The sequence below is a fragment of the Diachasma alloeum genome, unplaced genomic scaffold (genome assembly GCF_001412515.2).
Source record: "Diachasma alloeum isolate Michigan unplaced genomic scaffold, Dall2.0 Dall_scaffold_00365, whole genome shotgun sequence".
NCBI lineage: Eukaryota > Metazoa > Arthropoda > Insecta > Hymenoptera > Braconidae > Diachasma > Diachasma alloeum.
The window spans coordinates 937,261-952,542 of NW_021680504.1; the positions used below are offsets into that span (position 1 = coordinate 937,261).

At 35.7% G+C, this 15,282-nt stretch overlaps 1 protein-coding gene across 2 annotated transcripts in view; it reads left to right on the forward strand.

Annotated features, from left to right (window-relative positions):
• LOC107041443 (tetraspanin-5) overlaps positions 1 to 15,282 on the forward strand; it is a 107,664-nt gene that overhangs the window by 85,966 nt on the left and 6,416 nt on the right. The window contains exons 2-7 of one of the 2 annotated variants that reach the window (XM_015262018.1): positions 6,956 to 7,076; positions 10,392 to 10,465; positions 11,393 to 11,467; positions 13,177 to 13,275; positions 13,584 to 13,721; positions 14,929 to 14,979. In XM_015262018.1, coding sequence (XP_015117504.1) covers positions 6,956 to 7,076; positions 10,392 to 10,465; positions 11,393 to 11,467; positions 13,177 to 13,275; positions 13,584 to 13,721; positions 14,929 to 14,979 — 558 coding nt within the window. The remainder of the gene's footprint in view (positions 1 to 6,955; positions 7,077 to 10,391; positions 10,466 to 11,392; positions 11,468 to 13,176; positions 13,276 to 13,583; positions 13,722 to 14,928; positions 14,980 to 15,282) is intronic. The other variant, XM_015262021.1, reaches the window with a different exon arrangement.

The window sequence follows — 15,282 nt, forward strand, 5'->3', positions numbered from 1 at the left end:
GCGTTTCTCCCCCCCCTCCGCCCCCCCCCCCCCAACCACCTTTTCCACCCATTTGTCTTTTTTTCTTCTTTCACGTACAGGTTCTTTCTTTATTCTCTTTTTATTATTTTCAACGTCTCGTGTGGCTCACGAGATCTCTGCTCAATATTTTGGCCTTCAAGGTGGATGGGGGAGAGGGATGAGGGGAGGGAAGAGGGAGGGGATAAGGGGATACTACCAAATGTAAATCCAACCTTTCCCATAGCATTTCACTCCGGTTTATCCCGGCAAAAGTCTGAGAGCACGCCCGTTGAAAATTTATATCTCCCTCCTACGTCTTTCCCTAAAACATTTGCGGTTGACTCTTGGTTTACCACTGGTGTGCCCTATCTACAACCGTCTGACAGAAATTGTATGGAATTTGATCGTACTTGGTGAATGCCTGACGCGTGAATTGAATTGGACGAATGGTACATTTTCGGGATTGTGCATTTGTATTTGCATTTGTTTTGTCGGGAGTTGTCGTTTATTCGGGGAAATTGTGAGTTGAGTGGCGGATAAAAAATCGGGGAGGACTAGAAGGGTGGAAATGGAGGTACTGCGGTGGAAATTTTTGGGGAAAATTGTTGGAATACCTTGGAAACCTTTGACAATGATCGGCCGGGGAAATTTCAAGGATTTTGTCATTGAAAATTCATAAGTTGCACCCGGAAAATAGTTCTTTTGAATCAAATAAACATTTTTATTTGAAATTTTTTACTTATTTCGAGAATATTTTTGATACAAATGAATAAACTTGTTTACTTGTTTCAAGAAAAAGCATTTCATTATATTAAAGAAACAATTTGTTCATTTCAAATAAATAGTTTTCTTAGTCTGAGAAAACCATATTTTCATCTATCTTGTGAAAGAATTTCGAAAGTGTGTTTCAACAATATTCGTGGACTGTATGGAAAATGGGCATATGAATCAAATCCAGGAACCGTGAAATCTAGACAAATAAGTATTTATTGAGTTCGAAGAAAAAATTTGGTTGATTCAAATAAAACATTTTGTGGGTGTGAGGATTATGTTGAGGATTATTATGAGAATGAAAAAAATGCAGGTGAATGTATTTGTAAATTCTTGGCTTTCTGCTGCTCAAAAGTTTGGAATTTCCTTGAATTTTTAAATTTCATGATTTTCTTTCCCCGGACAACATTTATCATACTTTTTATTCCTCAAAATTTTCGTAATTCCTTTGAATTTTCAGCGAAATTAAAGTTTTTTCTGGAGGAGAGTGGGGCTAAATGGGCTCTTGATTTTTTCTGAATATTCATAAGTCAGGAATAAATTTCTCATGCAATTCCTCACACGGTGACCAATCTGGGGTTAATTTAAAATTAAACCTTGCGATTCCTTCACAATTCCTAATGTATTACCCCGTCGGTGAGATACGAGGTAGAAGAGAAGGTTCACAACCTAAGATAACAGTGAAAAATTGTTAGTGCATGGAAATTTGTCAAAGGGATTTTAGATGTATCTGGTTAGACCAAAGTATTAACGCCCTCTTGTGCTAAAGTTACATCGCATGAATTATTATTAATCGCTGAACCATGGTTGGTAGCTTGTCGAGGGTGCGGGAGGTTTGCAAATTAGCACATCTAGGATGCAATGTACACAGGGTTGTGTATATGGTGAATAAAAAGAACCCACCCTTGTCATGAATATTCATATCCTGTTTATATGTACATAAATCACGCTTGAGTTTCGACAGATAACTAAATTTTTAGGTAATGGAGATCCATAACTGTTGTGAAATTAAAATAATAAATAAAAATATATGTGAGTTTGAATAAAACATGTACAATCAACATCTGTTGAGAGGAGCTCTTCGTTATCCAAGAATGTCCGGTCTCTATTGATTTTTTACTCGCGAAAGTTTACGAATACCATCTTTTTCAGCTGATGGAGAAATGAGAGAGTGGGAGTGGAATTTTCCATTGCATTCTCAATTTTAAATGCATTGCTTATTAATTGAAGGAAAAAGTTGAAATGCACAAGTTTTTCAGGTACAATCCAGTCTCTCTTTCCACGGACAACTAAATATTCATGAGTATTCGTAGTTTCATAGTTGCCAGAATAATATTATCATTCCACTTTTCTCCAATACGAATGCGAAAAAATCAAGTTGGAAAGAAGAGTGGAGAGAAGTTGGAAAACAGTTAAGTTGCATTATCAGTGCCAATCTAGAGAACAAACGATAACTATTGCAGTCATAATTATCGAATTGGCACACCCATCAAGATAAAACTTCAACAATGGAAATTGTGAATTTTAATTCAATGATTCCATAAAAATTGATAGAAATCAGGAAAGTTTCAGCAAATATATTCTTCAATTTTTAATTATCCGAAAATGCAGTGCGATAAGGTACTAAATAGCCATGATTTTTCAGAAATTCATTGGATTTCTCAGTGAAATATGAAATTTTATGATTTTTTCCCAAGTCAAATTCAATGTCACTCGCCTGAGAATTACTACTAAATTTAACTGTCAATGAGATTTTCATCTATATTCTTTCCAAAATAATTACGTCAATAAATTCATCCCATTGAAATTTTCCATCACTCTAATGTCAACCACAAGATTTTTTCCGTATACTCGTCAGTTCTAGAAATAGAAGAATAGAAGTGGAATCATTAATTGCATCTCTCTTTCCGCGGACAACGAAATATATACGATTATTCGTAGTTTCACAGTTGCCAGAATAACATTATCATGCCACTTCTCCCCAATGCGAATGCGGAAAAACAAAGTTGGAAGGAAGAGTGGAGAGAAGTTGAAAAACAATTAAGTTGCATTCTCACTGCCAATTTTGATAACAAACGATAACTGTTGCACTCGTAATTATCGAAAATGACATTTCAGTCGCTCCGCCCACTCCCATCAAGATAAAACTTGTGAAATCAATACTCATTATTTCATTAATTAGCGCCCAAGCAGTTGAGGAGCGATTGATTTTATCTCTGATTTCTCCCGCTGTTGAATTCTAGAGGGCATTCACAAGCAGATTAAAACCATCCCTATAGTTTGGAATCCCCTTTCGCTTACTCCGGCTACTTGAAGCAGTCGTCCAAGTTTGTCTGAGTTCAATTGGGCTTAAACTTTTCGACTTGTGTCCAAACCCCCACTACCACCACCTGCTACTCGTTTCATACGGAAAGAGAAACCCTACTCAAATAGTACTCTCTACAAATCATACAGAATCACATTTTCCGAGCGAAAAAATCCAATCTTTACGAGTTAACTGGTCCCAAGTGGCACTCATCCCTCCCTTCTACCGCCCGCTCGGTTATTTACCCCTGTTCGAGTTTCATTCGATAAAGGATTCGATAAATTTTGGAAAATATTGAGGTAATTGGGGGAGGGCTATACATTATCTCGGGGAATCTTGGTTGTACTAAAGTCAACTGAACTTTTACTATTACTTTAATAGCAAAATCGTGTGGGAGAAAGAGGCTACGAGATGAATGGAAAGTGCACTTTGTGGAGTAAAAACCACTTCAAACTGCCATGCAGGGGAAGAAAGTCCGGACATTTCTGCGGAGAAATTTTGGTAAAAATATGAGGGATTTGAGTCGAACAAAACTCTTTATTTTGTTCTTTTTCTAGTCATTTCAAAGAAAATATTTCAATTATACGAAGTGAATAATGACATACTGTTGACAATTCAATCAATTTAGGAAAATATTGAAGTATGTCGGAGAGGGTTCATCTTGGTTGTAATAAAATCAACTGAACTTTTACTATTACCTTGATAGCAAAATCTTGTGAGAGGAAGAGGCTGCGCTATGAATGAAAACTCCACTTTGCGAAGTAAAAATCACTTCAAACTTGCATTGAGGGGAAAAAAGCCCGGAAATTTTTGTGGAGATATTTCAGTAAAAACAGTACGGCCGGAGAACATGCGCTGTTAAAAATTTCTTGAAATTTCAGTCACAATGTCATCTGAATTTCCAATGTTGTGAGTTTGAATTCAATTTCAATTGAAAACGTTCACTAAATTTCTCATTCATCATGAAAATTCAAGAAAATTTGATTTTTCATATTACAAAACCATTGATTTTTCAATGAAAGCTTGAATGTTCAAATTCATCGTGGAAATTGAACATAAAAAATAATTGAATTTTCAATAGATTGAAAATTCAGAGAAGTTATTGCCTGAATTTTCAACATTATCCAGGTTTTTCAGTGCCGTATGGATCTGAAAATCGAGAATTACTTGAATATTCAAGAAATTAACTGATTTGTCAATGAAGAATTCTACAGAAATTTTATGTCACTTTATCGTTGTTAAAAATTTCAAGTTTTGTCACTTGAAATTTCAAGTGTAATGTTCTAACAGTGTGCTGAAAAATTCATCATGAATTTTTATCGAATAAAACTCTTTGTTTTGAATTTTTCTATTCATTTCAATGGAAATGTTTCAATTATGTGAAATCAATAACGATACGCATTGTTAAAAATGCAATCATTTTTGGAAAATGTTGCAGTAATTAACATTATCTTGGACACGGAAAAAAATATACCTGAATCAAGTATATTTTATACTCAATCCAGGCATATTTTTCTTGGGGAACCGGCAACGACTGGCATTAATACTTAAGAAGCCTCATTAACAGCACCTAAATCCCCCATCTTCTCCATCAGTGCAAAAATTTCCTCGTTTTCCACTGCAAAAATGCACGCGCTCGCATTAAAATTAGCTTTCTCTCCGATCCCAACCACCAGAATATTCGTACTCTCCCCACCCCATGCAAATACAACCCCCTAACATTCCCCCGGCACTCCCCATACAAGTAACCCCGCGCTTTTGCGTTTTCTGCGTTCTCCATCAATTGCAGGCGCCATACTAAAATATATACACCATTGAATGGTGGCCAAAACGAAGAGCCCGCACACTGTTGAACATATAAATCAGTTCAAATGTCATGGACAACTGGGCTACCCCGCTCCCCTTCCCCCAGTTTGCATTTACCCGGATGAAGTGGAATAATTAATTTTGAATCAATTGAGTCCATTTGGTTCACTGGACCATCAGATTCGCCGTTCAGCGCACAAAAAAAATCAGGCCCAACAGATGAGAGGAGATGAGGGGACAGTGATAAATGATCATTTTCCACCAATCATGCAAATTATTCATGGATCATTGTTCATTATTGTTGGGGATTAATTCGATGGATTTGGCAAGCCCATTGAGTATACCTAAATGCTCCCCTGGCTGTGTCGAACGCGGGGGCATATATGTCCAAAGATAACCGAGTTACTATCGAATTTCTACCGGGGGGGGGGAGGGCAACCAATAGGTGGCACATACACACCCTAAAACCCGAAACCCCCTTTCTAGGCCCACCCGATAGTCAGTTTTAATTAATGCAATTTGCAATGCCGCTAACTGCACGACGTGCACGGATTATCTCCGGAAATCTTTCTCAATCCTGCCTGGTACTCACTGGAGGGGCGGAGAGAGGCGGAGGGTGACGGAGGAGAGAGGGGGTTTTGTACGCGCAACAGAATATAGAGTACCACAATTGTTCAAGCGTAAATTTAGAATTTCGTGCTTTCATCAGCTTTTCCGCCCGGCATAAACCATTAACGTATTTGGGAATATCTATATATGCAGTCGACATGTGTTGAAGACGTGCGGAATATTTAATGCATTGGGATTTTATTCTTTAGTAAATAAAATTGAATTCTTTGAAAATGGAAAAACCGCAGGGGATTATGATTTACTGTTGGGGTTTTCGGTGATTTTTTTAGGGAGTAATTTTTTTTCTCGGTTTTGTTTCACATTTCCGAGGGCGGAATGGGTCTCTATAGGATCGTAAATAGGGCTGGAGAAGGTGGGGGAGAATGATATATTTTTATCGAGTTGTGGAAGAAGCAAACAGGGTCGATGGGCTTTTGTATTAATTAGGTCCTTTAGGGGGAGCGGGGGCGGGGGTGGGGTGTTCTTTTATGGTTAATTAAATGTATGCTTAGGGGTGCCTTTTCGCTCCAATTTTGTCCCACGGGGTGGACGCAGCCCAGTTTGGGGCGGTGGCGACTTGACGGTGATGAAGGGGCGGAAGGGAGGGGGCGTTGGGGAGCATTTCGCTTGATCCTCCTGGAGAAATCCCGAGTTTGAATCAAATGAGAATTTTTATTTGACATTTTTCAGTTCATTTAAATAATATTTCTGGTAAAAATGAGGTTTGAAATCGATGAACTCATATATTTGATCTAAATAAAGGATTATTACGTATTCATCAATTTGTTTTCTTCACAGTCTAAACAATCATTAAGTGAGAATTTTCTCGCTGATGAAATGTTCATTTAAATCGTGGAACCATCGGCTTTTATTTAAAGAAACTATTTACTTGATGTGAATAACAATTTAAATACGAATGAAAGTTAAATTTTAATGAAATCTGTTCGGATAAATCCATAAATTTATTCAAATCACGTTTATTTAACACGTACATGTTAAGGAATTCGTTCGCTTCACCGTCCAAATGGTGATTTCATGGAAGAACCATGAAGATTCCGAAATTTCCATGAATTTTCAATGTAAACATGATAATTCAATAAGAAATTGCTCTGAAATTTCAAAAAATTGAAAATTCGAGGACATTTTTGCTTGAATTTTCCTAATTTCCATTAATTTTCATGGAATAATTTAACTGAAATTTAAAATTTCCATGAATTTTCCAGGAAAACCATGAATTTTCAATGATAAAAATCCCTGAAATTCCAATGAAACCGTCACTTGTTTCATATTTCAAGAGTAAAGCCTGGAAAATTCAGTGAAATTTTTTTAACAGTGTACCAAATATTTCTGATTCCAGTACCACGCTTCTTAATTTCAGCGCCGTTATCCTAGAAGCCAGAAACTGTTTTCTCTCTGCACATAAAAAATAATGAAAAACTAATTTTTATCCCTGTCTTGTTACAGTGGCTGGGTCTAGGTATAATGGCGGTCGGTGTGTGGGCGTGGAAGGAGAAGGACACATTCAACAATCTATCGCGCCTAACAAATATCGCCCTGGATCCAGCATTTATCCTCATTCTAGTCGGTGAGTCGTTCACTCCGCTGCAACAATACCAGAACTTCCCTCGCTCTGGAAAAACTTTTCCACCCGAGATATAACTCGGACCCAACTATATCCCTTACCCACTGCTCTTGCGAATTGACATGAGTAAGGAGAATGTAACTCCAGGATATACAAGACCAAGTAGCTGTGTTACTCCACATGTATTCTCACCCTCATCCCCTGACCCCTCCCCGCCCCCCGCGATATATCAGAGAACCGTTGAATACGTATTGACGAAAGCAGCAGTTTGGGGTCATGTAAAAGATAGTATCTCGGATTCAAAGCGAAAAATGTGGGGAAAAAAGGGTGAAAAGTTGGAAAAAAGTTGTCGCTGAGGAGGCGAACAGCGCGGAAGTACGGATTCTCGTTCGTCCGCAAAATGTGGCCACCTTCGTAAAGTTGATTTCGTTGTCTCCCACGGGGGCCGTTGGGGGATTAACGGCGGTTTACTCTCCTCCTTCTTTTCCCCTGGTTCCTGGCGTTCTACACACTAGTTTTGTTGTATCGTTGTAGAAGTTTGTGGAAATCTTGGGTGGAAACCCCGGGAACTTCTCTAACATTACTGTGTACTACTGTGCCCCTCTCTCCTGCACCAACTCAAAGTGGAAAAAGAAGTCATATAATTTCTGGACTACGGTGACACACAAAAAGGTGCAAGTTATATATTTCGGTGGGGGGAAAAAGAAGTGCGGAGGAAGCTGGGTTGAATGATGCATTGGAGTTTGAATTTCGCCGCTGGTAGAAATTAAGTTGAAAGCATTGAGGAAACACGTATGAAAAATTTGATCGAAAAACTTACCGAATTCGTTAGAAAATTCTTTTGAAATTCTCTAGAAATTCTATTGGGATTCTTAAAATTCTAGGGAATTCTCGTTAAAATGCTATTTGTTTTTTGCGCTGATTCTATGAAATATTTTGTAGGAGAAAGTCAATAGATGTTGAATTTGCTGTTTGAATTTTCCTTTTGAAATTTTTTTCTATTAAGATTACTTTTTCTATTAAAACAACAGGGAAAATTTTTTTTTGATTTTTGAGAAACATGTCACTGATTTTCATTCTTTTCAACTGTAAACCAAAATTTCTGAAATATAATTTCGCTTTCAGAAGGGCCGGGCAAATTTTGCAGTAGTTTCATTGATTTTTTTTTCCTCTGTTTCATAACGTTTTCATACAAAATAAATTTTCCCAAAAGTTTGATAAATTTCGACATATTTCTACTAGAATCAAAATTCGTTCTGCAAACAACTAACAAAAGTTTCACCGTAACAATGCAGTAAAATTGTTCATCACAAATTTTCTCAAAATTCTCTTTACACACCCTGTCCAGTCTCAATACAATGGCCTTTAGTTATCCTCCCAGAGCTTCTCATAGTTGAGAGCAATCACGATCACTATTGAAACAGGATGTGTTTAGAGAGTTTCGTGAATTTCATGTAGTAGCTGTATTCTGTCAGAGTGGTTAGGATACATTCACATACGTCGAGTCCAACTCATTCTCCAATGCCACCCGAAATTTAAATTTTATAAGCCTTCTTCCTTAGCTTCACGTATTTTCAACTGTATAAAAAAATTCCTTAAACGTCATTTTTTTTCAGCATTCCCTAAATTATTCAGTAAATTTTCATTGATTTTTTCTTGCCTTCGATCAATTTCCCAAACAGAGTAAAGTCTCCAAATAATTGCACAGTAAATTGTTATTGATTTTTTTCTCCCTTCCATCAAATTCCCGTACAAAATAAATTCTCCAAATACACGGAGAAAAATTCAATAAAAATTACCAACAAAAAAAAAACGTAAAAATTCCGTTTCGAAACGCAATCTGCGAGCGAAGTAAAATTCAATAAAATGTGTGAGTCGGAATTAAAACTTAACCATCCGTCTAATGACTCACCGCTATGGGGACAACAAGTCATTCCGTAATTTTTCCCCAACGATTGAGAAATTTTACGGAACGGTACGTAGAAATAGCTCACCAGCTTCATAAAAATTGTTAAACGTTCAAGAATTTTTTATTTTGGAGGCATAATAAGTCGGGAAGTTTCTGTAAGATTTTACTTGTTCGGAAAAGATTACGTGACAATTTTGTACTTTGTTAGGTGATGAACCTGAAAATTCACTGAACGTTTCAGATTTCTTCTCTTCCATTCCTATAAAAATTGTCGGAAAACGATACCCCATTGGGGATTACGTGAATTGTTCCGTAATTTTTGCTGATTATTCTTCCCAATCTGATTTCGGGGAATCAGAGCGCAGCATTTGAGGCTATCCGACAGTTTTATTTTGGATATTTCCTCCTAGCTTTTGAATATTTCGCAGTAGTTCTTCATTTTTTTACCTGAATATATCGCAGTAGCTCTTCAATTGGTCGGCTCATTTCAGATGGAATCTTATATTTCACAGTCTATGGAAATCGGATAATCTATTAACATAATTTGTTTAAATCTTCCCCAATTCACCTCCTGATGTTGTCTACTGCACTCTGCTTGGCCAAAATCCGATTGGGAAAAATAATCCGACAAATACCCCTCGAGATTCAAAATTAATCGGGTATTTCCCTGAAGCTCCTTTACAAAAGTAAAGGAGCGCAAGCGCTCGGGATTTTTTAACCTGCAAAACTTGACCCCCTCATTTGTTTGCAACGAAGCTATCGGGAAATACCCGATAATTTTGACGCTCTTGGGGTATTACTACTGAATATTTCTCTCCGTGTACAATCAAAATTCGTTCTACTAACAACTCCCAAAAGTTTCACCGTAACAACCCAGTAAAACAGTGCATCACAAATTTTCTCCAAATCCTCTTTACACACCCTGTCCAGTCTCAGCACAATGGGCTTTAGTTAGTCCCCAGGAGTTTCTCATATTTAAGAGCAATCACGATCACTATTGAAACAGGATGTATTTAGAGAGTTTCGTGAATTTCATGAAGTAGCTGCATTCTGTCAGAGTGGTTGGGATGCATTCACATATCCATACGTCCAGTCCAACTCATTCTTCAAGCTGGTAGTCCTTTCTCCACTCCTACGTAAATTCGCCAGTATTTCCAACCTTCCTCTTGTCTAATACTCTGGATTTTCGGTCTATACCATTTGCGCGTGTTTGAACGTCAAATACATGGTGAAGCTCCCTCATTTAGGATTGGGTACCCCCTGGCACTGTATAGACGTGTCTCATTGTGCAAACTCCTCTCCTCCTCCATCCCTGATAAATTTCTCTGTGCGAGTATAACACGTGAATATTCAACCCATGGGAATGTACTATTTCCTCGATTATAATACCATTGTTGTATTCCCTGTAGGTACGGTCACATCCGTCATTGGTTTCACTGGATGCGTTGGGGCACTCAGGGAAAACACGTGTCTATTAGCTGCTGTGAGTATTTGTCCATGAAATTGCATTTGTTTCAATAATTCACATCATCAGAACGTTAATTCTACCCCTGATTCAACGTTTTTTTTAATAGTTTAATACTAGAATTTCATGCTGTGTAATCAATTTATGGAGGATCAACACGATGGGATTGCGTTTAAAAAAATTAGAAAAATGATGAATACAAATTTTTATTTCTAGCGAAAAAAGAAACCCAATTTGAGGAAAATTCGTTGTCTGCACCAGACGGAATTTTCCACTTAATTTCAGAGTAAATAGTTCTTACGTTTAGTACCAAAAACCTATTAATTTGAAATAAATTAGTGTTAGAAAGTCACAGCTTTTCAATTTTGGAAATAAAAAATTCCTCGACTTAATAACTAAGAGCTCTTCAATAAAAAAAAACAGGAATTTCGGTTTTACACAGAATTATAATTTTTTTAAACATTCGTTGTTTATAAATAAATAATTGAAATTGTTCAAACTTGGGGAAATCTTATGTTTCTAGGCATAAAATCGATTTCTGGTAAAATTCTGAATATGAGTAAATTTTTTTCGGTTCCAAAAAAATGAGTTTTATGGTGGAAAATTGATTGTTTGTTAATTATTTATAGATAATGCTCATAATTGTCAAAAATTACCATTTTTAATTATTTCAGCAATCTTCCTCCAAAATTAAACTCTCATTTTTTTTCAGATTTGTAAAATGTTTTCTAACGATTCAATATCGAGATTAAAATTCAGTTGTAGCAACGTTTAAATAATAAAACCATTGCTTGGATATTCTTAAGACAGTTTACGAGAGAAATTTTTTCCGATTTTTTAATTTCCCAAATAATTCCTAGCCTCAGAAGAATATGTTCTGCATATAACCACATTTTTTCATCACTATATCCCGATGATTTCTACATTCATAGTTATCTTTTACAGTACGCTGTATTTTTGGGTGTACTACTGATGCTGGAGCTGACACTGGGTGTGCTGGGATTCATTTTTAAAGACTGGGTAATTAAAAATTTCACACACCCACCGCTTTTATTATACATTTTCGTCCGGATAGCTCCATTAAAATGTCGATAAAAGGCCAGTGGAGAGGTTTCATAAAGGGGCATAGAAATAAAATGAAAATAAAAAAAAAATTACGGTATAAACAGTGATAATGAAGTATGAGACAACGGTCTCCATTTCAATCGTGATAATAACACGTACGAGAGGGAATAGTAAACCCCTTCCCCTGTCTCCTGACGGGGAATCTAGAGCGAGAGCTCCTCGCGTAAAAACTCGCAATTTTATGACAACATTCCCTCATTGAAGCTTTGTTTTCTGGAGAGGAAACGTATGCATAGGTATATTGTAGTGATTTTTTCATTTATAGGGTTATTTCCTTGAAATTTCAAGGGGAAAATGTCAGAGAAATTCAGCGTTTTATGAATTTTAAAGATAATATTAAAACTGAAGAGATCTTTTGAGAAAAAAATCCACTGCATTCACTAACAAATTCTATTGCAATCCTATTAGCGGTTTTTTCTCAGGATAATTCATGGTAAATATTTGAGAGAAAAGGGTCAACTTGTTTTGATGTCTCTATTCAATCTATTTTGTTGTTATTTTGTCTGTAGTATCTTCAATCCCTGAGCGTAAATTTCATATTTTTTCACATTATAAAATGAAAAAAAAATGTCGTGGAATTTTTGTACGAAAAGTATCAGGAGAATAGATGTATAGAAAAATCAAATTCACTGCATATTGCAACTTGTATTTCATCTTGATGATAACCGAATGAGAATTGTCTATTCAATTTTTTATTCACGCGTGTATTGCTAGTTAAGGATGTAATCCCAATCATAAACTCCATTATGAAACATCTTCGATATCTTTCATCAATTCGTCTCGCTAACTATACAAATAATCGTTTTAAAGTAGCGCAAATACAGAATGAAAATGCGGAAACGAATTAAATCTCACAAGTGGCTAAAAAATTAAGGTCTATTAATTCCACTCCGCCTCGACGACAGTTGAATTTTTCACCTACTCTAACACAAAATACGCGCAATTGCAAGTATTAAGATAATTATAGTGTCTAATTATCCGAGAAAAATCAACGAGAACCGTAAATTTTAGTTCTATTATGGCCTGAATATTAATAGAAAACCGGAAAATGCCCATAAAGATATTCTTGAATTTTCAATTATTTAACAATTTCGAGTAATTTGGCACTGAATATTTATGCTTTCATTGAAAGTTTAAATAAATTGAAGGACTCTCGTCCCCATGCTTCTCAACATTTTGGATATTTATTGTATTTTCAGTAAAATCTGAAATTTCATGATTTTTCCCCATAAATTGCATTCAGTAGCACTTTCCTATAAATACTAGTCAACCGTCGATGAAATTTCATTTTTATTATCATAGTTATGGACATAATCCCCATCATAAACTCCATTACAAACTATCTTCAATGTCCTTCATCAATTCTTCTTGTCGATTATGCAAATAATCGTTTTTAAATACAGCAAATATAGAATAAAAATGCGGAAATGAATGGAATTTCTAAAGTGGCTGATGAATTAGGCTGTATTAATGCCACTCCGTCTTCACGACAGTTGAATTTTTCACCCACTTTAACATAAAATACGCCCAATTCCATGTATTAAGATAATTATGGCCTCTACTCACGAACAATCACTAAATATTCCTCACAAAATATTTTCCAGATTAAAGCCCAAGCAACTGGCGGCTTCCAAGCTTTTATAATTCATTATCGTGACGATCCAGATCAGCAGAATCTCATCGATTGGATTCAGGAGGACTGGGTTGAGTATTAAGCCTTCCCCGTAGAACGAATTTCCATGAAATATTCAGAGGGATTCATAATTAATTTGTGAATTTTTAATTTCACAACTTTCCGGGCATACAGTTTTTCCTTTCGTTTGAATTTCAAATGGACATGCTTCTCATATATTAATCACCTCACTAATGGTACCCGCAGAAATCAGAAAAAATGTGTCCATTAAATTCTACTAAACATTTCATGGAATGTTTATGCAAATTTTCACCGGTCGAGGTTGAAGTCCATTAAATCCCGAAATCATTATTATTTTCGTTACTTTAATCATTATAGCTGCAGTGCTGTGGGATAGAGGGTCCAAAAGACTGGGATAGAAACAACTATTTCAACTGTTCATCGATTGAAATTGGTTCTAGTGAAGCCTGTGGCGTGCCTTTCAGCTGTTGCAAGCGGGAGCCCAACGTGAGAAGTGTAAACTAAAATTTGATTGCTCAACCAAAATATCCCCCCTCCCCTCGTTACCGCGTTAAAATACTAGCTTTCAATAGAACTATTCACTGTTGGAGCATCGTTGTAGCCTTTTCCACGTTTGTACAACACTCGAATTAATCAATATGAAACATTGAAACGTTAAAGAAACACTGGAGAATAAAAGAATGCACAATGTGGCTTCTGTCAGTTTGTATACATTCGTTCATCCAAAAAAATATGAATGGGGAATTGGCTTAGCTTTTGACAGAATTGAAGTGTGTGAGAATAATAGAAATCAAAAATGAAATAATGGTTCTCAAATTTAGGAATCAAGAACTTCTCAATAGAAACAAAAATGAATTGATATTACGAAGTCACAGGCTCATCATTTTAGAAGTAAAAAATTCCCCAATTCAAGAACCAGATGTTCTTGAATTTAACAACGGGAAATGCACCAAAATAAATAAAAATATTGGTCAATTCAGAACAAGAGAGACTTGAGATTGGAATTTTTTTAGAAGAAATCATATTTTTTGCAAATATTTGCTGGTTGATTTCAATTTTACTTTTCCAATTAATTTATATGAAATATGCGGGTCCTGTCAGTTTCTATACCTTTGTTCATCGAAGAGAATATGAATAGTAAAGAGCTTTTGACGGAATTCGAATGCATGAGAATAATAAAAATTGAAATAATGGATGTTTTCAAATTTAGAAATCTTCAACTGTTCAATAGAAACAAAATAAATTGATTTTATAAAATCACAAACTATTGATTTTAGAAGTAAAAAATTCTGTAATTCAAGAACCAGGTGTTCTTCAATTTAAAAACGGACATTCCTTCAAAGTAAATGAAAATATCGATGAATTTAGAACAAGAAGGATTTAAGATTAGAATTTGAATTAGAAAAAATAACATACTTTAAAATCGTTTGCTGGTTGATTTCAATTTTAATAAGTTATAGCTTCAGGAGAACACGTCAAATTCCAATTAATCAATATTAAACATAAAATAAGAACTAGCCAATAGAGTACACAATTCAGCTCCTATCAGTTACTATACATTCATCCATCGAAAAGAGTATGAATAGTGAAAAGCTTTTGACGCAAATCGAATACTTGACAATAATTAAAAACTGAATCCCTCCCATTTAATTGGTTTCTCCCGAGAATTTTCAGTAAACCGTTAAAATTTTTATTTCCCCAGGAAATAACGAAAAACAAGCAGTGTGGATACAACGTACGTAAACCTGGAAATGTAAGTTGAATTTTTCTCTCCTCAAACTTTGTATATTTTCGTTGAAATACTTTCCTGACAGAAAGTTTTTAATTAACAAGAACTTTTTTTCAATTTAAAAACTTCACAATCTTCTTCCTTCTCTCTCTTGATAACTCTATCATTTGTTTGAAGGGTAATGAATTATCATCAGCTTTAACATCTCCCTAAAATGATCAGTGAAATATGATAATTGGATCTTCCCTGTGCAATACTCGCTATCTGAACAATCCATTCAACTCTCCTTACTAAGTCCTCTGTTTACTCCCCCCCCCCCCCCCCCCC